The sequence below is a fragment of the Salvia splendens genome, chromosome 5 (assembly GCF_004379255.2).
Source record: "Salvia splendens isolate huo1 chromosome 5, SspV2, whole genome shotgun sequence".
Classification (NCBI taxonomy): domain Eukaryota; kingdom Viridiplantae; phylum Streptophyta; class Magnoliopsida; order Lamiales; family Lamiaceae; genus Salvia; species Salvia splendens.
In genome coordinates this window covers 5,781,385-5,808,087 of record NC_056036.1, presented here as the reverse complement: position 1 = coordinate 5,808,087, position 26,703 = coordinate 5,781,385, and the positions used below count along the sequence as shown (strand labels likewise).

The 26,703-nt window shown below is 36.1% G+C and overlaps 5 protein-coding genes across 9 annotated transcripts; 3 read left to right on the top strand and 2 right to left on the bottom strand.

Annotated features, from left to right (window-relative positions):
* Nucleotides 1-8,747: 8,747 nt before the first annotated feature.
* On the top strand, nucleotides 8,748-11,492 carry LOC121804405 (very-long-chain aldehyde decarbonylase CER1-like). Its single transcript, XM_042203931.1, has 8 exons — nucleotides 8,748-8,857; nucleotides 8,934-9,151; nucleotides 9,231-9,463; nucleotides 9,549-9,768; nucleotides 9,886-10,246; nucleotides 10,335-10,442; nucleotides 10,522-10,986; nucleotides 11,065-11,492. Exons 1-8 carry the CDS (start codon nucleotides 8,798-8,800, stop codon nucleotides 11,227-11,229), a joined length of 1,830 nt encoding a protein of 609 aa, XP_042059865.1. The 5' UTR covers nucleotides 8,748-8,797; the 3' UTR covers nucleotides 11,230-11,492.
* Nucleotides 11,493-12,568: 1,076 nt separating this feature from the next.
* On the bottom strand, nucleotides 12,569-16,007 carry LOC121804408 (UMP-CMP kinase 3-like). 3 transcript variants are annotated; one of them, XM_042203933.1, is made up of 10 exons: nucleotides 15,890-16,007; nucleotides 14,858-14,915; nucleotides 14,666-14,717; nucleotides 14,388-14,505; nucleotides 13,921-14,077; nucleotides 13,658-13,738; nucleotides 13,453-13,560; nucleotides 13,313-13,372; nucleotides 12,928-12,982; nucleotides 12,569-12,823 (listed from the first exon to the last, which is right to left on the bottom strand). In XM_042203933.1, the coding sequence occupies exons 2-9, from the start codon at nucleotides 14,885-14,887 to the stop codon at nucleotides 12,971-12,973; spliced, it is 618 nt and encodes a 205-aa protein (XP_042059867.1). In that variant the 5' UTR covers nucleotides 14,888-14,915; nucleotides 15,890-16,007; the 3' UTR covers nucleotides 12,569-12,823; nucleotides 12,928-12,970. The 3 variants fall into 3 exon arrangements, with proteins under 3 accessions (XP_042059867.1, XP_042059868.1, XP_042059869.1); XM_042203934.1 differs by having other exon boundaries at nucleotides 15,849-15,961; XM_042203935.1 differs by having other exon boundaries at nucleotides 15,796-15,924.
* A 58-nt stretch (nucleotides 16,008-16,065) lies between these two features.
* On the top strand, nucleotides 16,066-18,380 carry LOC121804409 (phosphatidylinositol N-acetylglucosaminyltransferase subunit P-like). 3 transcript variants are annotated; one of them, XM_042203938.1, is made up of 5 exons: nucleotides 16,070-16,334; nucleotides 16,778-16,850; nucleotides 17,206-17,324; nucleotides 17,462-17,588; nucleotides 18,011-18,380. In XM_042203938.1, the coding sequence occupies exons 1-4, from the start codon at nucleotides 16,145-16,147 to the stop codon at nucleotides 17,584-17,586; spliced, it is 507 nt and encodes a 168-aa protein (XP_042059872.1). In that variant the 5' UTR covers nucleotides 16,070-16,144; the 3' UTR covers nucleotides 17,587-17,588; nucleotides 18,011-18,380. The 3 variants fall into 3 exon arrangements, with proteins under 3 accessions (XP_042059873.1, XP_042059872.1, XP_042059871.1); XM_042203939.1 differs by lacking the exon at nucleotides 17,462-17,588 and having other exon boundaries at nucleotides 16,066-16,334; XM_042203937.1 differs by lacking the exon at nucleotides 18,011-18,380 and having other exon boundaries at nucleotides 16,071-16,334; nucleotides 17,462-17,885.
* A 297-nt stretch (nucleotides 18,381-18,677) lies between these two features.
* LOC121804407 (haloacid dehalogenase-like hydrolase domain-containing protein Sgpp) lies at nucleotides 18,678-20,076 on the top strand. The gene is made up of 5 exons (XM_042203932.1): nucleotides 18,678-18,810; nucleotides 18,933-19,047; nucleotides 19,118-19,272; nucleotides 19,341-19,602; nucleotides 19,692-20,076. The coding sequence occupies exons 1-5, from the start codon at nucleotides 18,788-18,790 to the stop codon at nucleotides 19,878-19,880; spliced, it is 744 nt and encodes a 247-aa protein (XP_042059866.1). The 5' UTR covers nucleotides 18,678-18,787; the 3' UTR covers nucleotides 19,881-20,076.
* Nucleotides 20,077-22,874: 2,798 nt separating this feature from the next.
* Nucleotides 22,875-26,148, bottom strand: LOC121805592 (probable purine permease 11). The gene is made up of 2 exons (XM_042205507.1): nucleotides 25,840-26,148; nucleotides 22,875-24,173 (listed from the first exon to the last, which is right to left on the bottom strand). The coding sequence occupies exons 1-2, from the start codon at nucleotides 25,844-25,846 to the stop codon at nucleotides 23,086-23,088; spliced, it is 1,095 nt and encodes a 364-aa protein (XP_042061441.1). The 5' UTR covers nucleotides 25,847-26,148; the 3' UTR covers nucleotides 22,875-23,085.
* Nucleotides 26,149-26,703: the final 555 nt, after the last annotated feature.

Sequence of the window (26,703 nt, the reverse complement as noted above, 5' to 3'; positions counted from 1 at the left end):
CTTCATGCTTGCAAAATTCCTGGTAATGAAATGAAACTAATCACCACAAAGCTTTAGTCAATAAAAAAAAAAGAGTTAGATGGAGTATTTTACATAGTCAAAGGAAATTTGGTCATTGAACTTAATTTTTTAGTCTGATTTATTTGAACATTTACTTGCGAAAGAACATACACTTTCTCTATCATTTCGAATTCGACTGGGAAATGGCCGGTCAAGATTTGGATATGGAAGAGGCATTTGGCGCGACTGCTAAAAGAAAGAATTATTTGCGGCTCATTCCCACAATTAAGAGGGCTTTGCCCATAACCAAATCACCTCTATTCTAAGTGCTGCACCTACCTAGTTTTCATCTTCCATCACAAATTAACTCGTGTTGCTAAGCCATATTGTTGCTCACATGCTTCATTATTTAGCATGATAAATATTGGAGTAGTACCATTCAATTTATACTACTCCCTCCGCCCCCCATAACAGTAGTCTCTCACAAAATTATGCAAGTAGTTACTTCAAAGTTAATCAATTTAAATTAGCAGTTACAAAAATATGTAGTAGTTCTACGAATTTTGATATACCTATAATATATTCGCTTACTTTAATTTTTTATAAAACTTTAATAATCTAAGGTGAATATATTATTTTGTAAAGATAAAAATTCTCTTCCATATAAAAGTCTTCTTTATATACTATATTTCAATCCATCAATATTCAAAATGCACATTGATCTGCCCATATATACAACTGTGCTGCGAATTTAAATAGCACTTCAACTAAATATGGAGCATATTTTTCTTCTTGAATATTTTATTTAAAACAAGGATAAAAAAAACAATTTAACTTCTTGTTTTTTAGATCCATCCCTAGCAGTAAAATATATTCTATCGTGATGATAGACCAGGCCCAATCCAATTTGCCAAGACCCAATTAGACCATCATTTTTTTTTAACTTTTCTTCACTAGTTTAATTTTCTGGTTTATTTATGTGATCGAAACAAATTATTTTTAGAATAAAAATAAATGTACATAAATTGTACACGTACATAATGCCCCTAAATTTTAAATTTAATTGAATTATGAAACAAATTAATTTTGTTGTTTATCATTATATAGCAATACAAAAGAAGTGATGGAAATTTTATAACAAATTTTCACATGATTTCGAGCTTGATTCGAAATAATTATACACCCTCTGTCCCAACTAAGTTGAGACAAATCTTTTGAGCAAGAAAATTAAGAAATTGTGTTGAAAAGTAGGAGATGAGAATAAAGTAGGAAAGATAAAGAGAGAGTAAAGTAGATGGTGGAATAAAGTAAGAGTGATTGGATATTTTGTTTTTTGTTAAAAAAAGAAATGACTTGAGAAATCCCTAAGAGAATACGACTCAGCTTAGTTGGGAAGGAGGGAGTACAATATTTAAGTAAAATAATGTTTTTTCTTAAATTTCTAGATATTTAATTTTAGACTAAAGTCCACATTTGGTCCCTTACATTTGCTCTAAAAAACTTTTTGGTCATATACATTAAGTTTGTTACATTTTAGTTCCAAATAATATGTTTTGATACAAAGTTAACATTTTCTATTAACTTTAATGGTCAAGTGTATTTTGACCAATTAATTACTTAATTATAAATCTAATTAACCAGATTAACTAATTAATTTAATACTATTAAAATTTATAAAATATTTTTTTTATCTATAATACATCAACTTTTGAATTGGATGCAAATAATATTCAAATTTAGCATCCAAGCATAAAAAATGTGGCATTTCTAATTATAAAACAGGGCATTTCAGATCATAATTCAGACCATTAATAACAAACTTTGTCGTTTTTTTTTCTATTTGCCCTAAATAACAAATAAACGACAATCACAATATCAAATTAATAGGGATTGCAAAATTAGACATTTACGAACGTAAGTAAGATCATTTTTATTCTGAAATGAGAAAAACATGAAGATGACAACATTCATTAACAGTGGCTGAGCCAGACTTTTAACGATGGAGCCCAAACAATTACCCTCTCCGTTCATAAAAAAAATAGTCTCATTTATAGACGGCACGAGTTTAATGAGAAAGTGGTAAAGTAAGAAAGAGAATGTATAAAAATGTGGGTAAAGTATGAGACGAAAATTTTCCATTTTTATAAATGAAACTATGTTTTGTGAACATTTCAAAATGATAAAATGAGACTTTTTTTGTGAACGGAGAGAGTATTAAAATATATTGAGTATGTTCAGTGTTTGGAAACAACTCGAACACAAGCTAGAAAAATATGAATATATTTTTAGGGCATAGCATTGATATTAATTTTACTTATATTATACAGAATTATATATTTGCATATCTATGGAATTGTTTTTATTCTTAAATCATAAATATCATTCTTTATGAATATAAATTTAAATCATTTATGCAAAATTACTCGTGAGAAAATCAATAAAAATGGTAATGTGAGAAAATCAATAATACTCTAAATGAATATGATAAAAATAAACCAGAATTACTAATTTAAGGAATTTAAAAATAAAGCCATAAATGAACTAAACATAACTCTAACATCAGTTTTACTAATTGTATTATACATTTATACAGTTGTAGAGTTAATAATATCTACTCCAGTAGGATTTGTTGTAGAGTATAAGAATCCAACTGCGCTAGCTACTGAGGCCATCTGCAACGGTGTCTCTAATCCGTCCCTTAACCGTCTCTTAAATTACTATTCATGGCCCCATTTTACTTTTTTACTCCATCTCTTAACTAAGGGACGGAACATGCAACCCTCCATCTCTTATCCGTCCCTTAACCGTTTCTTAAATTACTATTCATTCAATTTCATTTTTTATTTTAATTTCCAACAAATTCAATTAATAAAAAACACACTTCATTAAATAAAATAAAAATACAACTTAAAATCCTAAAAAAAACATAATTAAATTCATGGCAAAATAAATAAAAAAAGACATAATTTAAAATATTAGAAATTAAAATGCAAATTATTGACCATAAAAATTCCACGGACGGAAGAAAATCTTAGTCAAACCTGGTGCACGTCTTCACGAAGGTTGGCCACTTCGGGTAGATGTAGTCGGCAAGATAGTACCCCATTTTATAGCGCCGGTTGTTAGCGGTGAAGTTGATGGCCAGCGCTTTACCATCCAAAACTTCGGCGAAGAGGTCGGATTGGTGGAGCACGTTTATGTCGTTGTTCGAACCGGGGACCCCGAAGTACACATGCCAGATCCATAGCCAGTAGTCGGCAACGACCTTGAGTATAACGGTGGGGTGGGTGCCTTTGTGGCCGCTCGTGTACGACCCCCTCCACGCCACCGGATAATTCTTCCATTGCCATTGCATGCAATCAACGATGCCAAGCATCCCGGGGAACCCGTTCACTTCTTCGTGAAGGCGGAGCAGAAACTGGCAATCTGTCAGGCTTGGCTTCCGGAGAAATTCGTCGGTGAAGGCTGTCCGGATGCCTTTACAGAATTGGATCAAGCACATTCTCCTAGTGCTTTTTCCAATGTGGAGGTATTCGTCGAACACATCCGCCGTTTGTCCAGTCGCAAGCTGACGGATTGCTGCAGTACATTTCTGCAGCGTCGTGTGGCTGGGACGGCCGACGGCATCAAACCTTTCTTGGAAAAACTCTTCCCGGGCCGCCAATGTATTTGCGATGTGGAGAAATAGCTGTCGCCGCATGTGGAAACGGCGACGGAAGTAGGTATCTCCTCATACCGGGTTATCGCAGAAGTAGTCGTGTACTAACCTTGCGGCGGCTTCCTCCCAGTTACGATGGATGTAAGTCCGGGAGCGTCTTTGGGGCGGCGAGACTTCCTCCGCCTCCCGGCTTCGATCTTCTTCAAGTGATTCTTCCATTATTCGATGCATTTGTTTAAATGGATCCATTAGATCGATTAACTTTGAGAGAAGAATAAAATAGATGATTTGAGATGAAAATTGGAGTGGAAAGAGAGATGATTTGAGAGGATTAGATGTGTGTTTGTGTGTGAAATGAGGATGAAATAGGAGTATTTACAGAGTAAAAAAATAAAAAAAGGGAAAACAGTCGAAAATGGTAATATTACCGTTTTCGAAATTATTTTTTTTTTAATTAAATTCGAATTTAAAAAAATTGATTTATTGCGTTAGCATGACGAAACCCACTCGCGGGCCGGCGAGTGGGCGTCACGCATTGCCTCGGAGCGCTCCATGTCGCGCAAGCGCGTGGCGAGACAGCTCGCGCGCTGTCTCGGCGGGATGGTGACGGGACGGGACGCTGCAACGCGTCCCGCACCCATCACGTCACGGAGGGACGGGACTCGAGCCACCCGCGTAACGCGTTGCAGGTGGCCTGATATTATTCACGCTGCATACATATATTATATATAGGTAATATTCAAATGGCTGGGGCCCAAGGGCCCCCTAGCCCCACCGTGGCTCCGCCACTGTTCATTAATGCATCAACTGTTTAATCAGATTCAAAATTTTAAATAATGTTCGCATCTAAGAATAAAATAAAAAATATGACATTTCAGGATACTAATCCCTCTGTTCTATGTTAATACTGTCATTTTTCCCTCCATTTTATGTTAATACAGTTATTTTTCTATTTTGGTAAATTTCAAGTTAATGGACTATTTTTTTAGATTAATTTACAATACTAATCCCTCTGTTCTATGTTAATACTGTCATTTTTCCCTCCATTTTATGTTAATACAGTTATTTTTCTATTTTGGTAAATTTCAAGTTAATGGACTATTTTTTTAGATTAATTTACAAACGTGTAACTCGAGACAAGATGGTGTTCTCAGTTATATCAAATTTATTGGAGTACACTAGTAGACAGTAGTACTAATGTGACTAGTGTGTTTCACAGTACAAAAAACAAGAAAGGCTCTTTCGATGTATTAAACGTGTTGAAAAGGATAGTTATTGAATAATCAAATAATTCGCTGCATTAAAATAAATCCATAATTTAGAGCAAACAAATAAAGGATGAATGAACATGTACGAAGAATTAAATTATTGACAGATCTAAGTCGCGCGTTTACTGAGACGCATAAAAAAACGTGTCTCCAAAAAACTTCAATTGCAATATAAAGAGTAATTTAGTACTCCATATAACAATAATATTAATAATAATTAATTTCATTTTATTCTTAAGCTTTATCTATAGTTATCAAACAAAGCTAGGTTATGTAATTATTATATAAGCGAATCTATTGATTTGCTAATTAATTAATCAAAATCATTAATTAAGCTAAGTCGTAAACCGTGTCTGCAATATTAGTTGAGCTAATTTCAGAGTAACTCATTCTGTCCCACCAGAATATGCACTATTTCTTTTTTAGTCCGTCCCATAAGAATATGCATTTTCTAATTTTCGAACTCTCTTCTCTCTAATGATATATGACTCATTCTTCACTAACAATATTTTATTTACTTTTTCTCTCTATCTCTCTCTTACTTTACCAATTATGCATAAAAACTCGTGTCCAACCCAAAGTGCATATTCTTTAGGGACGGAGGGAGTATTAGTTTAGATAATTTATGAATTTATGATTAATTATCCCAAGCATAGTTCAAATGTTGCTTTCTATAACTTCTTCTGTTCAAAAAACATAATCTTCTTCTCAGTGAAAATGAGTCCAATTTTATTGTGGCAAACCTGAAAATCGGTGACATCAAAACCAAACTCAAATTAAATTTTAAGAGTCTAAATCACATATTTTATAAGATTCGCTATATTCTTTCCAAAACACTTTCACAAGAGGATGGATACCAACTATTTTTCTCTAATCGGTATCCGTGAAACAACTTTCCTAAAGTCTATTAAAATAAAGAAAGTATGTATCGTTATGAAAAAAATCTAGTATCAGTCACATCAGTAGGTTGGTGGGGTTGAGAGATCGGTCGCACTTGGATAATTTACGTATGAACAGAGTCACATTCAGACGACTGTGTCGTTTGTTGAAGGAACACTAATGTATGTTACCTATCTATATAAAAGAAAATGCATGGATAAACCAATTTCCTACCTATCTTTGCATTTACAAACTAATCAATTAATTAGGCCCGTTGTGGTCCTGTGGACCTATACGATTACGTTTTCATTAGTATTTTCGATTTCATTTTTTTGTCTCCGCCAATGGGAGAGCTATTTTAAAAGTAATAGGTAGAACTAAATACATATTTTTCTTGTTAATTTTTGATGGGGTACCTATAGTATGCTATAAACTAATAATGAATTTAATAGGTAGGGTTAATTAATAATGGTTTATAAAAAAGCCAAAACCAAATGAATTGACTAGTCTAAAAATGGTAATTAATCAGTCCGCACTATCGTCTATGATCCAAACAACCCATGTGACTACACGTCATACGATAAATAAGGGAATTTTTTTCGTGTTATTCGTTTGTGAGCGATTCAAATTCTAAGTGAGAGAAGTGTTCAAATTCAATCCTTTAACAAAATATAAGCCAATAATTTCTTGCTTCTGAGCATCATCTATCCCAATCTCACAAATATTGAGGAAAATAATTGATTGGTTCACATCATCTATCCCAATCCTTCAATCGTGTTATCCGTTTATGTGTGAGACACAAGCGTTGTGATTGCTACAATAATTGTTTTCATTACTCCATACAAAGAGAAGTCACGAAGAAAAATAAAAAAAATAAGTAAATCATAGTCATACAATCGATAAAGTTTGAATCTAATTAACCGTTGGTCGCTAGGAGATTCAACGACGAAACTATAATATGTCAGCAATTAGCTTAGGAATTGCATGTGTTCAAATTAAGATTAATTTTACTATTTTAGCACTATACAAACATGTCTTAATGTTATGCAATTTTGCATAACCAAGGACGAAACATAATTACTACTCCATCCTTTCCAAGGAAGATGGCCTCTTCCTTGGGCGGCACATGATTTTATGCAACTTTATTTTGTGTGTAAAGTGGAGAGAGAGATGTTTCTATTTTTAATAATGAATCATCTTAATTGAGACAAAACAAAAAGAAGAGTGTGTCATCTTCAATGGGACGAAGAGAGTACTAGTATTCTTCAGAAAAAAAAGGTGACAGAAACAAAAATAATTTTATATTCGTCTATAAAAAGAAAAATATAATATCAGCTTTTCGAATATTTAAAGGTGAACTACCCACCGAATCCAATTTTAGTAAGTCTGTGTACGTGACAGGTTGTGCATTGGCTATTTGTTATTGATGGTATTAGATGTACTCCAAAACTTGGCAAATATAGTAGGAGTAAGAAAATTGATGAAATTTGAATTTATTCGAATTGATTTAACGGAAATTTTTTAGGTGAAATTATGTACTCCGTTTAATATGATAAACGGAAATTTTTTAGGTGAAATTATGTACTCCGTTTAATATGATAGTTGGGAAACCATACATTGACGTCAAACTATATATTTCATTGCAGCAAGATCTGCCCCTCCGTTGCCAACTGCGCTACGTCCTGCGGGCGTCAAACTATATATTTCAAATTTAAAAGGTTGGTATGAAGAGAATTTGGGTATTTAAATTTAAAAGTACGCATGAGAATTGTTGAATAATTGGACTCATAATCTCATATTAATATTGTCGTGTAGTTGAAAAATAGTTGGATTTATGCCTTACAGTTTTTTGGCCCCAGTGTTTATACTATAAAATTCACTATCCACAATAAATAGTCATACTTTTTTATACTTCAGATTGTTTACAAAAGATAATCACTATCTATATTTATTAATTTTTTCTGTTTAATGATGCGAGATCTTTTTTTCATTAATAATGCTACATTTACCTTCTATGTCTATATCTCTTATACTTCAACGATTTTGCATTATTCTCATACAGATTCAGTATTTTGGAAAATTATAAAAATAAAATTGATACTGAATTCAGATTTATTATTTTATGCTAATTGATACAGACCAAACGGGAGAACTCATCCCAAAAGACTAGCCTGTTAGGAGAGAGAGCTCATTTAGTTTATATACCCCACATCAGTTGTTCTCACAACCAATGTGAGAATTGAGTCCGTAACATTCGACCCTCCTTTAAGGGCCAACGTCCTCGTTGGTCACGACTGGTTCTTTGCCAGGCCACCACTCCGTGGGCAACCACTCCGAGTTCTCGTTGGTCACGGCCACGTTGGTCACGGCGGATTCTTTGTCCGGCCACCACTCCGTGGGTCACCACTCCGAGCGGTCCCAAACGCACTCGTTGGTCACGGCGAGTTCGTTGCCCGGCCACCACTCCGAGCCGTTTGGGCTCTCAATGAAAGCACCAATTGATACAGACCAAACGGGAGAACTCATCCCAAAAGACTAGCCTGTTAGGAGAGAGAGTCCATTTAGTCTATATACCCCACATCGGTTGTTCTCACAACTAATGTGGGAATTGAGTCCGTAACACTAATCGTCCTTTTCATTTCTCTTTCTTTTTTTTAATAAATATTTTTGACGTAAAATTTGTAAGTTTATAATATCTGGCACTTTTGCCAAAATTTATCTTTATTAATTATAACCGAGACACTACACTTGCCGGAGCATGCGGTGACAGAAAAATTACGTTAACAGTACTTTCTACAAAAAGAGAGTATAAATATACATTATTAATATAGTATATTCCAGGAATTTATCTGAGGTGACTTACATATAACATATATATTATTGTCCTTGATTTTATTTGTTTTTTAAAAAAATACTTTTTAACTTTTTGGTGACATTTTTTCTATTTAAGAGGCAGATATTCATTATTCAGAGTGCAAAAATAATCCAGAAAATGGCTACAAAACCAGGAATGCTTACCGATTGGCCATGGAAGCCTCTTGGAAGTTATAAGGTACTTATCTAGTCTGTTTGTCATGACGTACACCTCTTATGTTTATCGTTTTCATCAATCTTAACACAATTTGTAGTATATGATGTTGGGTCCATGGGCAATGCATTCTCTAGCAAAAGCCAAACATGAGTTGGAGTTGGACTACTTTAATCTCCTGATCCTCCCATTTCTGCTCTCAAGAGCTCTCCACAACCAGATTTGGATATCCTTCTCTCGCCACAGAACTGCTAAAGGCAACAACAAGATCTCTCAAAGACCTATCGAATTCCAACAAGTTGACAGAGAAACCAACTGGTCCATATATATATATATATTATATATATTTTAATTTCTTTCTTCCAAATTGTTAAATTACAATCTCTGTTGCGTTCAGGGACGATCAAATTCTTCTAAACGGACTTCTCTTCTACTTTTTCAACTCCATACTGCCAGCCTCCTCTTCCTTGCCTGTGTGGAGGACTGACGGCGTCGTTATAACGGCGTTGCTCCACGCCGGCCCCATCGAGTACCTCTACTACTGGCTGCACAGAGCTCTGCACCACCATTATCTCTACTCTAGATACCATTCTCACCACCACTCCTCCATCGTCACAGAGCCCATTTCATGTAAGCAAAGTAGATTATGGTAATGTGTGTGTTATAGCGTGTTTTGTGGGGTGAGAAGTTAACGGCGTTTGTGATGATCATGCAGCTGTGATACATCCCTTTGCAGAGCACATAGCCTACTATATGCTGTTTGGGATTCCACTTCTTGGAACGCTTTTTATCGGTGTGACTTCGTTGGCTTCTCTCTTTGGATACATAACCTACATTGATTTCATGAACAATATGGGGCACTGCAACTTCGAGTTCATCCCTAAATGGCTCTTTTCCGTCTTCCCTCCTCTCAAATACTTCATGTATACGCCTTCGTAAGTCCGAGTTGCTATGTTTACTTATGACTATATATGAGATCCTTCAGTTTATCTTATTTAACGAACTGAACGCAGTCTATATATTCGATTTTATTTAATTGTCATGTCTATCAGGTTCCACTCGCTGCATCACAGTCAGTTCCGGACCAACTATTCTCTCTTCATGCCGCTATACGACTACATCCACGGCACCACAGACAGGTCGTCCGATGCCCTGTACGAGAGCTCACTCGAGAGGCTACAGGAGATTCCTGACGTGGTGCACCTCACCCACTTAACCACTCCGGAATCCATCTTCCACCTCCGCCTTGGATTCGCCTCGTTCGCTTCAAGGCCTCATGAATCCAAATGGAGCTCGTGGCCTCTATCGTGGCTGCTCACCTTCATCAATGGTGGCAGCACCTTTCTTGCAGAGACAAACATGTTAGGGAAACTCAAGCTACAGACATGGACCGTCCCACGTTATAGTATACAGGTAATCAAACAAACCATATATATTATATAAAGTCATGCATGTTGTCATGTTAGATCAAGCCTTCATCGCCCAAATATACAACGTGTAGTACGGCCTAAAATGGCAACGACAACGTATCAATACCTTAATCGAAGAAGCCATTCTCGAAGCTGATGTACGAGGCTCCAAGGTCATAAGCCTAGGTTTGCTCAATCAGGCAAGTCCTAACCTTGATCAATTATGAAGTACAGTAGACACTAGTCATGCTAAAATGAACCTATTTGCTGAATTATCAGAGCCAGGAAGTGAACAGAAGTGGAGAATTTTTTATTGAAAGACACCCACAACTGAAAACAAAAGTTGTTGATGGAAGCAGTCTAGCAGTAGCCATTGTGCTAAACAGCATTCCCACAGGAACAACCGAAATCCTATTCCGTGGCGCTCTCTCAAAACTTGCTTTCGCCATCGTATCCGCTTTGCTCCAACGCAGAATTCAGGTTGCAACATTCTACGAAACGGAGATGCTTAAGCTATCCGCGGCAACCAAGGGTGAAGTTGCAGTGTCCAAAAGTTACACTCAAAAGGTATGGATAGTTGGAGATGGATTATCAAGAGATGAACAGGTCAAGGCGCCAAAGGGGACTACTCTCTTCATTCCTTTCTCCCATTTCCCGCCAAAAAAGGAGCGGGACGACGCCTCGTACTGCCACACTCCTTCCATGATCGCCCCTTCTTCTCTCCAAAATCTTCATTCTTGTGAGGTTAGTAGTCTGTTTCGAAATGCATCAGCTTCTTTTTTTCCTTTGTTTCTCACATTTTTATAAGGCATGTTTTGGTAGAATTGGCTGCCGAGAAGAGTCCTGAGTGCTGCGCGCATTGCTGGAATACTGCACGCCCTCGAAGGGTGGGACGTGCACGAGTGCGGCGACTCCATTTTCGACGTCGACAAGATTTGGGAGGCTGCTATTAGACATGGCTTTCGCCCCACAACCATTTCCAAATGACTCCACCATATATATGTATTTGTTTTCTCATGCAATTTCTCTTTCTTGCTAGAGTACATGTTGGATAATCAGTTTCATGAGTGCTTATTCGGTTATCCGACCGGACCAATTTTAACCGGTTTTGCAAAGAATCAAGACCAGAGGATTGGTTTCCGGTCTGGTACCGATTATGAAGTTTTTTCTTAATTGGTTCTCGGTTCTCACCTGGGACACTACTAAATTTCAATTTCAATTTCAATTTCAATTTTATATTTTATAATTTATTACCAATGTTAATTATTTAACGTACACTAATACAAATTTCTAAATGAATATTGTTGGTTTGTACGTATTTAATTGTTTAGTTATTAGATTACTGAACATTGAAGTATTGGATTATCAAATTTTTAGGTATTAGATAATGAATATTGTTGGTTTGTATTTTGTTATAGGTTGATTTTAATTTTTAGGTATTAAATTCATGACTTGTTATATTTTTAGTGTTGGATTGTTAATTTTATCAATATTGAATTGTATAAATTTAAATTTAAATTGAATCGAAAAATTGGTTCTTCGGAACCGGCCAATTAGTAGACGGAAATCTTATTCTGTCCGATTCCCGTTCCTAGATTGCTAAAAAGTCCACATCCGTTTAACCGGTTTTCTGGTCTGATTAGAACCGCCCCATTGGTTTCTTTTTGGGGATATTTCTTTTTTTTTTCTAGACTAAAACTTAGATTCCGTAAGTGTACTGGAGTTATTTTTTTTATTCCGGGTTTGGGAGAGACGCATGACGGACATGCGTCTCCTTTTAATGAGACGCATCACAGACATGCGTCTCCTTTTAATGAGACGCATCACGGATGAAAGATGCATGATTTTTCCAAAAAAATTTTTAACGACGCACAACCATCATGCGTCTTAGGGAGAGACGCATCTCCCTCATGCGTCGCTCATTTTTTTTTACAAAATCATTCTTGGCTGTTTCTCTTTTATAGAGACATCCTTGAATATTTTATGTTTCACCTTCGATGTGGAACAAATAGAGGGCCGTGCTGGGACTGCGTTAAATTAATTATTGACTCTTTCCTTGTAGTATTCTCTCAGTTTCTATTACTAGTGAGTTCAATTTTTAACTATTTTACAATGTGGATACTGTTATTATGATTATTGGGTTTATGAATTTGATAACACCTTAATCTATTCGTGTTTTTGTTCCTGATCTTAATCATCTACATGTAAATTCGCACATTAATATATGCGGTTAATTATGTAGTAATGTGTTTTAAAATTATTGATGGATTCAGACCATATATGAAGAATTAAATTATTGACAGATCTAAGTATATAATCGTCCAAATAATCAAATAATTCGCTGCATTAAAATAAATCCATAATTTAGAGCAAACAAATAAAGGATGAATGAACATGTAGGAGAATTCAGTTGTTCGTATAGATATTAGATATATATGAGAGCATATATAGAGGCAATAAGTAAAACAATATAGAGGCAAGAAACCTCACAACAATAAAATCGAAAAAATGGTAAAAATGTAATCCCTCCACCTCAGGGGAAGAAATCCAGTGATGACACACAGGCTTCGTCAAGCCATGCCTGCCCAATAAAACCAATAAAACTTTGAGGTACCGTTGCACCAAAATACAAACAATATAACTCATCACAAAATGCAGTATATCAAGCAGTTAGTAAATCATTACCTATACTGCTATCTGGTGCAAAATGATGAGTGAAGTCGCAAATTTAAGCAGCAACCTGTGTCAAGAGAGAGAAAATTTATTACATAGGAGGATATGGATGCAAAGGATGTGATCATATTCCTAAAAAATTGTAGATTCCAACTCAGCTGATCTCCTAACCCAGAAACAGTACAAACTAAATTATCCTGTCAATAATTGATTACTGAAATTTGAATTCTACGTACACCACGACTCGTTTCCACAATGAGAGAAATACTTGTATCTGACTCACTTGAATCTATTAACAATTGAAATTTGCAATTCATTTGTTATACCAGTGTAGTCAGTTTGTGGCCAAGACTGGAAGTGGCAGGTAACATTACTTTTAAGTATGTATAATGCTAACCTTGGTGAAAATTGCTTTGACTGCCTCAAAAACTTCTCCAACTGGTCTTGTGGCATCAATCTAATTCCAAGGAAACATCGAGTATTATATTTGGCTTCTTCTGACTATACAAACAAAGGTGCAAATGTTGATTAAATTACCTTCTTAACCTTGCCTTTTGCACTGTAATATTCAATAACTGGGAGACTAGATTCCATGTAAACCTTAAATCTCTTCCTTATAGTCTCGATATTATCATCCTCCCTACCCTACACAGGAAGAGAAATTAAAAAAGGAGTGAAGATGAATACACACACCACCAGAAGAAGAAGGCTGATTAGAACACTAATTATATATGTATGTAACCTGGTTTCTACCCAGCAAGCGTTTCTCCATTTCTTCCTCAGAACAGTCAAAGAACAGTACAAATTCTGGCTGGACGCCGGTCTGCAGAAAGAAAAAGCAAGCTGTAACATGGATCGAACAGCCAGGGGATGATCATAAGATGTATAACTTGCTTTTGGGATGTTGTAAACCATCTCATATTAGCAAGCCAAATTCTAATGCAAGGAAGACATCAATCATATCAAATAACTCGATATGCATATATATAGTAAACATAAACTTACTACAGACTCAAATGCCGCACGATTCTCCTCATTACGTGGGAAACCGTCAATAAGAAACTTGTCGTTTCCGTTTTCCTCTATTGCTCGTTTAAGAAGCTTGATTGTCACCTCTGAAGGTACAATTTTTCCCTCCTTGATCATGTTTTGAATCATAGTCCTACAGGTAACCATAGAAACTGTAAGATGAAAACAAAGAGAACACTTATTCCTTGAGACAAATGCATTATTTTAAGAAAGTGACTATATTATTAGTTCGTTGCAGTGTTCATTAGCCAACCACAATCTTAGATCAAGGTCCATGGTTAAACAGTACCAGAAACCTAAGGACTCCATACAATATTAAGATGAGTAAAAGAGCAATTAGGAAAGAAAAAGCAACTCTTCTTCAGTCAAAACACCGTTTCTTCTGCCCATATAAAAGACAACCCACATAATAAATAGTGTTTGAGCTAGAAAAAAAGCTTTACCCATTCTCAGAACCAGATTTAATCTCTGCTCGGAGAAGATCACCTGCACTCAGGTGAGTATAACCAAAATGTTCAACGATGTTTGCACACTGCGTGCCCTTACCACTGCCTGGACCACCTGCTCGAGTTTAAAGAGAAAAAGCATGTATGTATCAGGATAGCATCTATATAGATCTCAGTTAAAAAAAGGTTTTACATGTATGAGAATCACTGAAACTACAAGTGGGAGCAAGACAAATAATGCACAGAAATTTTTGGAGAGGAAAGTACTAACTCACCCAAAACAAAGACAATGGTGACCTTGTTGATTGGTGCTCTTCCATTTGCTTCCTGAACAAATAATGTGTGAGTATCTTGCAAGAAAGAAGATCCAAATATCTATTAAAACTGCTCTTCTTAATTAGCTGTCTTGAATCCAGATCGAAAGAAGATTCTCAAGGATGACAATCAACCAGATTGAAAGAAAATACCTTGTTTGCAGCATCCACAACAGTCCCCATAGCAGCCGCAGAAATTCTAGTAAATTATCTGAAAGACAAGCAAATATGCCAATGGCAGTTAGATTCATGCTCTAATTGGAGTACATGAGAGAAGCCAAAGAAATCAAGAATCGGAAAATTTGTAAGTAGTTAGTTGATAGATTAAAGCTGAAACTCAACATCATGTACTTCATTACATTCTGGAAACAACACAAGTAATAGCATGGACAACAAACAAAACACTTTACGAAGAATGGAGAGATCAAGCATTTTTAATCACGGTCACAACTTAGCATTGAACACAAAAGGAAACTTAATTCTTGTAGGCTTAAATTCAGATAACATTATCAGCATGTAGCCCAAATATGAAGATCTTTATGATTGAAGAAGGTCAAAGCTATAGAAAAAACTAGTCTTACAATATAATATAGGTTCAAATATGTTTTCATCAAATATGAAAACAATAAAGACAGAAAGCAAAAGTAAACTCGAATGCATGGAATACGCATTTGGTTTGGATCCTTTAAACAGTGGCATTGCGCATCAAAGTACATTCTTTCGGAATCAAATCCACATAGAAAAAGGCCGAATTTAAAACAATAGCACATAAAAGTACGAAAGAAGATGATATCTCATCAAAGGGAGTCCAGAATAAAAAAAAAGATACAATCTTTCAATTGACTACAAATCACCGAAATCTGCCAAGCAAGTAAAAAGATAGACAATGAGGATCATCCATTTTCCCGCGATCTGGAGTTTCACCAATCGCATAATAGATTGTGAGATCAAACCAGCCATTGCTCAAATTATTCACCACACAACAGAAAAAGGATACAACAGCTCAAAATTAAGCAAAATAGAATGTCAAAAGGATACCAAACAGGAGGAAAAGATCAACATAAATCTCATACTCGTTCTATCCAACTTACTTCAAATCTCTACGTCCAGTCACCAATATCATAAATTAAACGCAGTCCCTTACCAATAAAGGATCGAGGAGACAAAGAAAGATCTGGCACTCACCAAATTGTTGTGAAGAATTGGAAGAAAGAGAGGGAAATAAGTGGAGATCTATATCTAGGAGCGCCTCCGATTTGTAGAGCATATGGCAATGCAACCAACTGTAACCTTTGTAATTAAGATATCATTATTATAATAATACTTTATAGTTGTGTTTTAGCGTTTTTAAGTTTCCTTTCCGAAGATTCTATTCTACTTTGCGTGATACTGAAGTCGGCTTATTTGTTTAACGTTTTTATCACAGCAACCAAAATTAGGATGGAAGAGCGTTGCTCTGTCAATAGCCCACGACGGATTCTGAGCTTCTCCAAGACCCGGGCGGCCAACGTCTCCTTCTCCGACGCCGATAACCGGTCCCAGACCGAATTAGGCGTCTCCGGCGAGCACGGCCCCAAACTCTCTGAGGTTTATGGATTCGTCGGATCCATCACCACCGTTGTTTTTACAGGTCCGATTCATCTGCTCCTTTCGAATAATCACCCACTCTATTCTGTGATTAGTATTGTTACGTTGATTGTGCATTTTTCTCAATTTTTGCTTATAGTTCCTAATTTATCTTTGAATTGTGTGAATACGACGGATTAATTCGTGATTAATTTTTAGGGCTTGTGAATAACCTGTGGAATTGTGACTTATGATGTAGTATATTGTCACTAGAGTTTTAATCTGCTGGACATTATTGATAAAGCGTCATTGGATCGATTATGTATTTTCTTGATTACTTGTGGCGGTACATATATGTAGATGGATTATATGGGACTGTGATTGAAGATGCAAAGATGATATGATAAGTATTCGTGTGTAGTTTCTCATGTTTGTTGGAGCTTGCAGAATCTTGAAGATTAGATAATTAGAATAGCAGCTAACAGATTCTTTTTTCTCGCGCAACAGTCATATTCATCGTGTGGGCGTATGTTCCTGACCATTGGTTGCATTCTATTGGGATCTATTACTATCCAAGCAGGTTCGTGTTTTCATATGCTTGCTTGCCTTTGTTGCCGATTCTCTCTAAAATGCAAATAATATGCTTACTCAGGCAATTATCATGGAAAATTTAAGGCAACTAAGATGAACAAAATTCCTCTAGTCTTGTTAAGTTCTATACTTTGTTTCTCAATAAGTTATGATAGATAGAGTGCAGGTTAAAAATAGTTAGAAACATAAATCGAGTTTCCTCTACAAACTTAAAGCTATCAGATTGAGGAGTTTAGCAATGGAATCGATGATTGATGAATAACACATTATGGCTACATTACCTTGGTTAATGTCTTCTATGTAGCAGTACATGCCTTGTAGTGATATCTTGAAAACCTTTTCAGGTATTGGGCTTTGGCGGTGCCAACTTACGTGATGGTGACGATTGTGCTGGCCATCACATTTTATATTGGCATGAACTTTATGGCAACTCCTCCTCCTACCTCCTTAAATATAATGTTTGGTAAATTTACTTCCTAGGTTTTTTCTTACACTGTACTCATGAATTCTCTGGTCCAGAATCATCAATAAGGATTGATAAAAATGTGTTCTCATGTAGCATCAAAGATAGTAACCTTTTCACTTCTGCCCTATTTGCAGATGAATTTAGTAGGGAAATGCTGAGCAATGCCCCTTTAGTAGATGATGACGAGCAGCCAATTGAGCCTATATCTGACATAGGCATTAACAGAATTAACAAAATCATGTTTGACAGCTTCAAATGAAGGTGTTTGATGACGAGATCATTCTACATGTATCTGAAGTTAGATTGTAGGACTTTATCATTTTTCCAGTTACCTCGTAGAGTTTATGAAACAAAATTAGACCAAGTGATTTGTGGTGAATGTTATTAAAGCTATCTATGTCTTTACCATGTACTTGTAATTTAATTGTGTTGAATTTTGGAGCTGAAGGTCAGTTTCCAGCCTGCTCACAAATTTGATAATAACTTGTTGCTGCCTTGGCCTCGAATAATCAGCTTTGAGAAGTTACATTAAAACAAATGAGAAAGTTTATATATATGCAAAAGTGTTACTCTTTTTCATTCAAATTGTTAGACTACTATAGAAGTGCTGTTTTTGGCTGTTCTATGTTCTCTCTCTCACTCACTCACTCACTCACTCACTCACTCTCTGCTGCCACAACCAGGTACCACAACACCATTCAATCAACCTTATCTGCTTCCTTGACCAATTGATGATGAGTCAGTGACAGTTGCACCATATCTGGGGACAATAAGCGCTGCCCAAACACCAGTCCTCCAACAGTCCTCGTTCTCTTCTTCACGGCCGAACAGAGGTTGTAGTTGTAGGGCCGATGTGGCTCCTATTGCATGTCATCCTCACTTGGCTTCAATTTTGGCATATCAGATTCTTGGAGAAAATTAATTTTGGAAAAATTCCAAAGATCCAAAATTTCTTCCAAAATTTCGTGAATTTTTAGGTCCAAGAAAATGATATGTACAGAAACAAAATTAAAAATCCAAAATTTGTTTATGCTTAAATTATTGAACATAAAATGGAGTTGTTCATTATTTCTATAACGTTAAATAAATGAATCAAATTTTGTAATAATGTCAATTAGAAATTGAATATGTATTATTAAATGAGAGCGATGATATAATGCATCCAGAATAACAGTTTAAAATACTAGTACTACTACTAGTTAGTAGAGTTTATGCGAATATTAGAATAGCCCATAGATGTTGACATTTATATTGGGTTGAGGGTGCAAGATTGTAGGCCACCGGAATTCGTGGAGGGGCTTAGATTCGATTCTCCTTCCTACACACAAGTAGAGATTTCGAAGAATTGAAATAGCATTGGTGGTGTAGTTATGGCGGCGCTTTAGCTATTCTCCCCTTTTCTCCCAAAGCTTCCTCCTCCCTACACCACCCAATTTGCTCCTCCCACCTACTCTTTTCGGATGTCTTCTTCGTCCACCCCAAGGTACTCTCTCTCAACTCCACAACTCTTCTCAATGTTTTGCCTTCTCATTATTCTTACAGTTAAATTATAGTTCAAGTTTGCAAATTGGTTTGATGGGTTTTTGCGTTACATATTTTTATTAGGTGCTCTTCTCTTGCATCGGTTGCTCCACTGGAAGCAATCCTATTCGATATTGATGGAACACTAGCTGATTCTGATCCTATCCATTACTATGCATTTAGAGAAATGCTTCAAGAGGTTTTCTTCCTTCCCCTATAATCCTTTTTCTTTCCTCCTCTACTTAGCTCAAGTTTTGATATCATTACAGCTGGGATACAATGGTGGAGAGCCCATAACTGAGGAATTCTTCATAACTAATATTAGTGGCAAGCATAATGAGGAACTCTGTCAGGTTCTCTTCCCAGATTGGGATCTCCAAAGAGCTAGGAAATTTTTTGTTGACAAGGAGGCTATGTTTCGAAGGTACTAAACCACACCTAAACTGTTGGCTTGTAGATACTTTTGTACTCTGTGCTAACGTAAACAAGCAGACTGGCAGCAGAACAAACGGAGCCGGTTGCTGGGCTTGACGCATTGTGCAGATGGGTGGAGGACAAGGGTCTGAGACGCACTGCAGTCACCAATGCTCCAAGAGCGAACGCGGAGATGCTGATCTCATTGCTGGGGCTTGACGAGTTCTTCGAACTTCTTGTGATTGGAAACGAGTGTGAACGACCAAAGCCTTTCCCGGACCCCTACTTGAATGCTCTGAAGGGACTTGGAGTATCTGCTGATCATGCATTTGTCTTTGAGGTCTGGCTAGCTTTTCTCTATCATCAACTTTGATAGTACTTAACAATGTGGTCTGCCACTGAATTCCTTGTTTGTTTGCATAAATGAAGGATTCTGTGTCTGGAATAAAAGCTGGGATGGCTGCTGGGATGTCAGTGGTTGGCTTAGCTCTAAGGAATCCTGAAAGCATGTTGACGGGAGCTGGGGCAGCTATGGTGATCAAGGATTATACCGAGACGAAGCTGTGGACTGCTCTAGAAGAAATTGACAAGAAGAAAGAAGAGCTCAAAGTTACATGAGCTGGGAATGTGCATTGATTGACCTGTTGTATTTGTAGCTCTAGTTATAGAAAAAAAATCCATTCTTTCAACATATACGAGACAATAACTTGTCCCTTCTAAATGAAATTGTACCCTTCGCTAAATTCAAAACTTACATCTTGGTTCTGTACACTGGAAAATTACAGGGGCAATGCAAGAACATATGTATGAACAACCTGTGTCTGCTATAGATCGATATGACTTGAGTATTTAATATACAAAACTATCTTGCCCATGATACAGAATCGACCTCATCCCTCGCCTTCTTGTACAGTTCAAGTTGTTTTACCATCTGCTGCCTCTTCTCCATCAAGGTTGGATCTTCATCCAGCAAGTCGCCTAGTTGCTTGCCCTGTAATGCCACCAAAATGACATCATAAAATGGGAAATTTGGAGGGAGATGTTTATACACGTCAAATAGAAAATGAGTAATAGAGGTTCTTGTTGTACCTCTCTATTCCCAGATTGAGTGTAGAAGTAACTGAGTAGATTGTGTTTTGCTTCCTTAACGCTGACGATGCCTAAAACGTTGAATTTGTCGGAATGACTTGAAATTCTCACGGAGACTTAAAACTTGAAATTCGCATGGTGCACATTTCAAGTCATTCTGACACAATCGTTGTTTTTAGGATCGTTGCTATCATCTGCTGCATAGAAGGAAGACTATCACAATTTGAATACATACAAATGAAGTACTGCTGCATAGAAGGAATACATCAATGTCTTGGTGGACCAAGACGCCACCAAGGTACAGTGCAAATCAGTTTATGTAGTTTATGACCTGCAGGCTTTCAGTCTGCTCGCGTCTAAGTTCGGGGAAGATAAGAAGGATGGGAAACGTGTCCCAACGCTTGATTTTGTTCATTTGTATCGTGCATAGGCCAGGCCACTTCCTGTTTATCTATCTATCTCTATCTAGGGATTTTTTTTCTTTCGCATGGATATGGTATTATGGTCTTACTAGTATAATTTTATTATGTCGAGTCCTGTTGCATTTCCTTATGAAATAGTACTCCAATGTATTTATTTTATTTTATGAAATAGTTATGCATGAGTGCTTTTGCTGAATTCTCCTTGTACTAGTTTAAACACAATGAATGTGAACTGATATACTATAAACTAATGTTGCAATGCTATGGAATGCAAAAAATATTCTTCTGAGAATTAGAAACTTTCAAGATTAATTTTGTTGATTTGAAATATGGATTCTTCTACTTCATTCTTTAATAATTAATACTATTAATTTATTTTTACTCTCTCATTTTAATCTATTAAATCAGTATGGTCTAAATTTTAGTAATAATAGAAATTGTGATTTTGTGCTTGTATTAATTTTTTCTACTTTACTGTAGTACATTTAGTGTGTCATTTAAACCTAAGAAAACTAATTTCTAGATCAGCTGTTATCACATTAGCTAACTCACATAAAAAATCTCGATTAGTGTGTCATTAGTTTTTTATCACATTCGATTACAAAATTGATACGGATAATGGAAGAGAGATAATAGCCCACAGATCTAGTTGAGTGGTTAGTTTGTTCAGCTAACTAATGGAGAAGATATGAGAGAAGAAATAGGCAATCTTGTGAAGTTGTTTTTTCAGTTTCATGATTAGTTTTGCTGCATTAAATCATTTATAAATAGTGATATTCTTGGTAGATTGGGGGAAGCTTGGAAAGTATCAGTTTAGGACGAGTTATCTCGTAGGCCTCTGCGGAGGATTATCTTGGGCCTCTTTGGAGGATTTCTTTTATCATTTGTTACTTCCATTCTTGTTCATTTCCTTCTATTTTAATAATATCAGCCAAAGTGTGAGTTAGATATTCTGTCAAGCTCTCTTCATGATGGGTTAATTGAGTGACAACCTTTACTCCTATCAAAAATCTTTGTTGTTTGTCTTTTCCCGCGATTGGATAACAATTTACACGAATTAAATCGAACACCCGTTTATAGGCACACGTGAGTTGTAGTACAAATTTTGTATTTATCTAGTAATTTTTTGTGTTGTATAAAAAATTAGGGCAATTTAAAGTGGTTATCGAATCTAGACAAAAACTAATGAAAGCATAACAGTATCCTCAGCGGTGTGATAGTTGTGACGGACGCCGTCCGTGCTGCTGGCACGGCAACGCGCTATCCGCCGCTGCGCTCTTGTCGCTGGCACGGCACTGCTCGATGCATCGAGCACGTCCGTACCGCTGCGCAGGCTGACGTGGCACGAGCCGTTGGCATTTTCATTTTATTTATATTCGAAATTAATTTAAAAAATCATTTTTAAATAAAAAATACATTTTCCCACTTCCCAATAAATTATATCCGTTTTCTCTCGACTTTTAATTTATTTTTCAAATTTTTTTCCCCAAAATTCACATTTTCATCTATAAATACCCCTACTTCCACACAAAATTTCCCACCACACTACACAATTCTCATATAAATTCTCTCATCAATTCTCAATATTTCGCTCTTACAAAAAAGATGTCCGGCTCCGGCGATCACTCATCCGACTCCCGCGATTGGAACCACGAATAGTTCGGCTCACAACCATTCCCTAGTCCGGAAACGCAATTCTCGGTCCCTCCTCAAATCCAAGGTTCTCAATTTGTAGGATTTTAATTATGTATTTTTTAATTTTTAGGATTTTAAGTTTGTAATTTTTATTTTTTAGGATTTAATAATGCAATTTTTTTTAATGTATTTTTATATTGTAAAAATATTTTTAGTAATTGAAGCATTTAAATTAAATAATGGAATGGTGGGACCCTTGAGCATGTCCTTGCGGAAGAGCATGAACGTGAATGTTGTGCTCTTAGGGAAGAGAAGGGAGTAAAAAATTAATAAAAGTGGGTTCGGGCCCACATCCATGCTCTTGCGAAAGAGCATGAATGTGGATGCTCTAAGCTTTGTGGTATGATATTTATTCAGAAGAAAAAGCCAAGGTTGCATATTGCACAAATTCACCATAGACTATCAATGATGTTCATAACTTGAATTATTGCATAGATTTCTTGATCAGCCATATCTGTACACTTTTGTATCAGAAATATTTGGTCTGATATAACACAATTCAACTCTAAACCTACAAAATCCGTCTCAAAATCACTGGCAGCAGTAATTTTCGCAATGAGAAATTGACTGATAATCGGAACCCCTAAAAGTCGAGTTTATGGAGTGGAGATCTTCAGTTAACAAGGATCACTTGTGTTGATGGCATCACAAGATTCAGTTTGATTCTTCCTCACCTCAAGATCATCGAGATAGTTCTGATATATGTAAGACGCAAAGCCCCAAAAGGCCAACAACATAGCAATTATCTTCGCCCCGTTCATCTTGTCGTGGAAGACAACCAGAGAAGCAATAGGAGTGACTGCTAGAGAAAGGGTGCTGATAACATTGGAGAAGAGAGAAGATACCACAAAAATTAAACCTACAACACCAACTGAACAGATTTGCCACGCTATGGCTGTCCATACCAGTGTCATTATGTAAGAAACCTCTCCATCGCCAAAGCTGTCCATTTCTCCCCTTATAGTCCTCCATTCTCCACTAGCAAAGAGGCCTACAACGGTGACACAAGTTGCCACAATTGATGTGTATATCTGCATATCAAGAACAACAGAGAAAGTCTCCTTCTTCAGAACCTTTTCGAATGTCAGCTGCATGAGGGACAGCACGAGGGAGTACAGTGCAGAGGCTGCAAGGGTAGTAAAAACTCCAAGAAAATACTCGCCCCGGGAGATCCCTGAAGGTTTATCTGAACCATCATTGGTAGCGAGCAGGGCGGCAGATAACGAAAGAATTATCACTGAATTCAGTATTAGGGCAGTGAACTTCTGTCGGTTGATGAAGAATGCGAAAACTGCATTAAATGCTAATTGTGTGGCGCAGATGAGAGAATAAGTAGAAGCGGATAGGTATAGCAATCCAATGGAATACAACATGTTATCTCCAGCAATAATGACCCCAACAACAATATAGATTATGATCATCAGGCGAGTAGAAGGTGGCGCTGATAAACTAGTAGGCTCATCAGGGGAGCGAAGGAAAAGGTATGGAATGAAAAGGAGAGGGAAAGCTGCTGTTTGGACAAGAGTAGCCATCCATTTACTGTTCCCACCCTTATCATAATAAAACCTTCCCAAAAGCACAGCAACAGCTTGACCAACAATAAGAAATAATATGTTGAATATGACAACAATCCACCAATGAGAGCGCTTAAGGTTGTAAAGTGGTCGGTGATAACCATGATCTGCCAGAATAGGAACTAGATTCTCTGTCATGCAATAAATCCAAAAGTGAGTAGATAGATAGCTATTGTAAGTCTGTAATTAGTAGTACTTGGTAGCACAATCTTCCTCAAGTTAAAAATGAAACTGATCTTTTTAGCACAAAGATAGAACTAAATGACCCACTAGTAGTACTATGTAAAATGTGTCACAAATTCACAATAATTTTACATGAATTCTGAATCCACTGCTTCAGCAAACCACAAAAGTAAAACCATAACATTTCATAAAATATATGACCTTTTATCTCCTACTCTTTATCAATGTCTCGACATTGATGAGGAAAATGAGAAATAAACAAAACTGAATTAAAAGGAACAAGAATAAAAAGTTGTAGATTTATAGTTCTAGATATAAATACACAGCACATGCTCTCAAGATAAAGTCAAATTGTAAACAAGTTTTTGACTAGATTCTACATAGGCGGTCAATGTCCAATGAAATATACTAATGAAAATTAACGTAAAATGCAATGCAACTGCAACAGAAATAATAACTAAGCGCTGAGCACAATGTAACAGCCGCAAGTGTCAGAGTATGAAATAAATTTCAACTACCTCAATGGAATATGATCACTCATCACTCCCAACTGGCAAACTCCCATCATATCATTTCTCATCAACCACTTACTCTTCAAATACTCTCCAAGGACAAAGCAAATAAAATCGACAGTTTTGCAAATTAGAAAACCCCACTGAATATGTACATTACACTAGTTTCGGCTGCATATTAGTTTGGCTTCTCATAACGGTGATAAACTAGGAATTCATACATGCTTTCCTTATAAGAGACTCAACTGATCAGGTGTAAGCTCATGGACATGCTATCCTAAATATATAAGCAAAAATTATAGTAGTTCCCTCTGAAGTAAAGAAATAAACAAGAAAACGGAACACCAGCATAACTTGTTTTATGGACTGGCTCCTTAGGCATACAAATAAACATGTTTCAGTTCGCCTATATTATATTCCTTGCAACATAAAATACACCATCTTCCATAAAATCTGTATCAAAGATCAACAAATCAACCACTCACGCAAAACCATAGGTCTACTAGCAAGTGAGTTGCTGTTTAAATCCGCCTCGTTGGATTAAGTAAAAATCAATATAATGAGAGAAAAAAATGCTGATTGTTAGTTACAGTGGAAATTCATGAACAACATAGAATCAAGGGATTTATGAAGAAAATGGCAAATTGTTGACAGATGTCCCCTTCAGTTACCCCATGTTATATGTCATCTAAAGGTAACAACACTTGGCCTACTACAGGACCATACAAAGAAGTCTCATTGTTTATCAAATTTGTAGTATCATGCACTTTTCATGACTCAAACTTTAAACAACCTAGCATTTCTTTAAATGACATTAAAACCAAGCATCCAAGTCAAATCCACACCAAAATAAAGGCTTAAAAACTGAAATACAAAGCATTTATGGTTTCCCTGCGAAGAATACTCTGCCTCAGAAAATTAAAGCAATAATAAGGCGAACCAAATAAAAAACTAGAATTTCGAGTAAACATGCAACTATGACCACTAAAAAAGTGAGAAATGAATAAATAAATCAAACCACCAAATTCGTCAAAAGACAGAAAGGCTTACACACAGATAGCGAAATCACAAATAAAAAGAATATGATAAGCTAGTAGAAAACCTGCCATGACGAGAACGAAGACCTTGAATTATGGCGGAAGACGATACAAGTAAAAATCAAACAAATACCGGGTAGATTAAGACGGAAGAACCATAGATGCTGTAAAACTGTGATGCGAAATATCTGGATCGATTTGAAGAAAATTTGGGGAAATTGTATCGAGAAAGGATTTGATTGCTAGTTTGGTTGGAGACGAAGAGTGCCAAGTGCCAACTCTTTCAATTTCGAAATTAAAATGCTGTTTTTTTTTCTCTAGCTTTGGAAAGCGGTCATCGCTGTATTGGAACGCAATCATAAATATAGTGAATTGACTTTTTCATGACAGTGATGATTTGAATATGCACCATACGTCGTAGTTGTTTGATTTTACTCCATGTCCGTCAATTACATACTCCAAAATATCCTTTTTTAAAATGATTAATAAATACTCCCACCGTCTTATCGCACTTCAACCGGCCATGAATTTTGAAAAATATAATGAAAAGTGAGTTAAAAAATTAGGTAGAGACTGAGTCATATTTTTATATAATAATAATTTTGTAATAAAATTGAAATTGGAATGAGTTTGTGGAATGTTCCACTACTAAAATGTGACAAAATTTAAGGGACAGATGGAGTAATTATAATGAAGAGAAAGTAAAGTAAGACAAAGAATACTTAAAAGAAGAGTCTCTTTTAATTTCTCTCCACTTTAACTATTTATTGTCAAATTTCTAAAACAAGTGCGAAAAAAGGGAGCATCTTAAATGGGACAGATGAAGTACTTTAATTCAACACAGATATTGTTTGACATAATAAAAAAAGAATAAAAAAGTTACTGAAATGTAAGTCTTGTTTTTATAGATTAATATTTTTATAATAGAA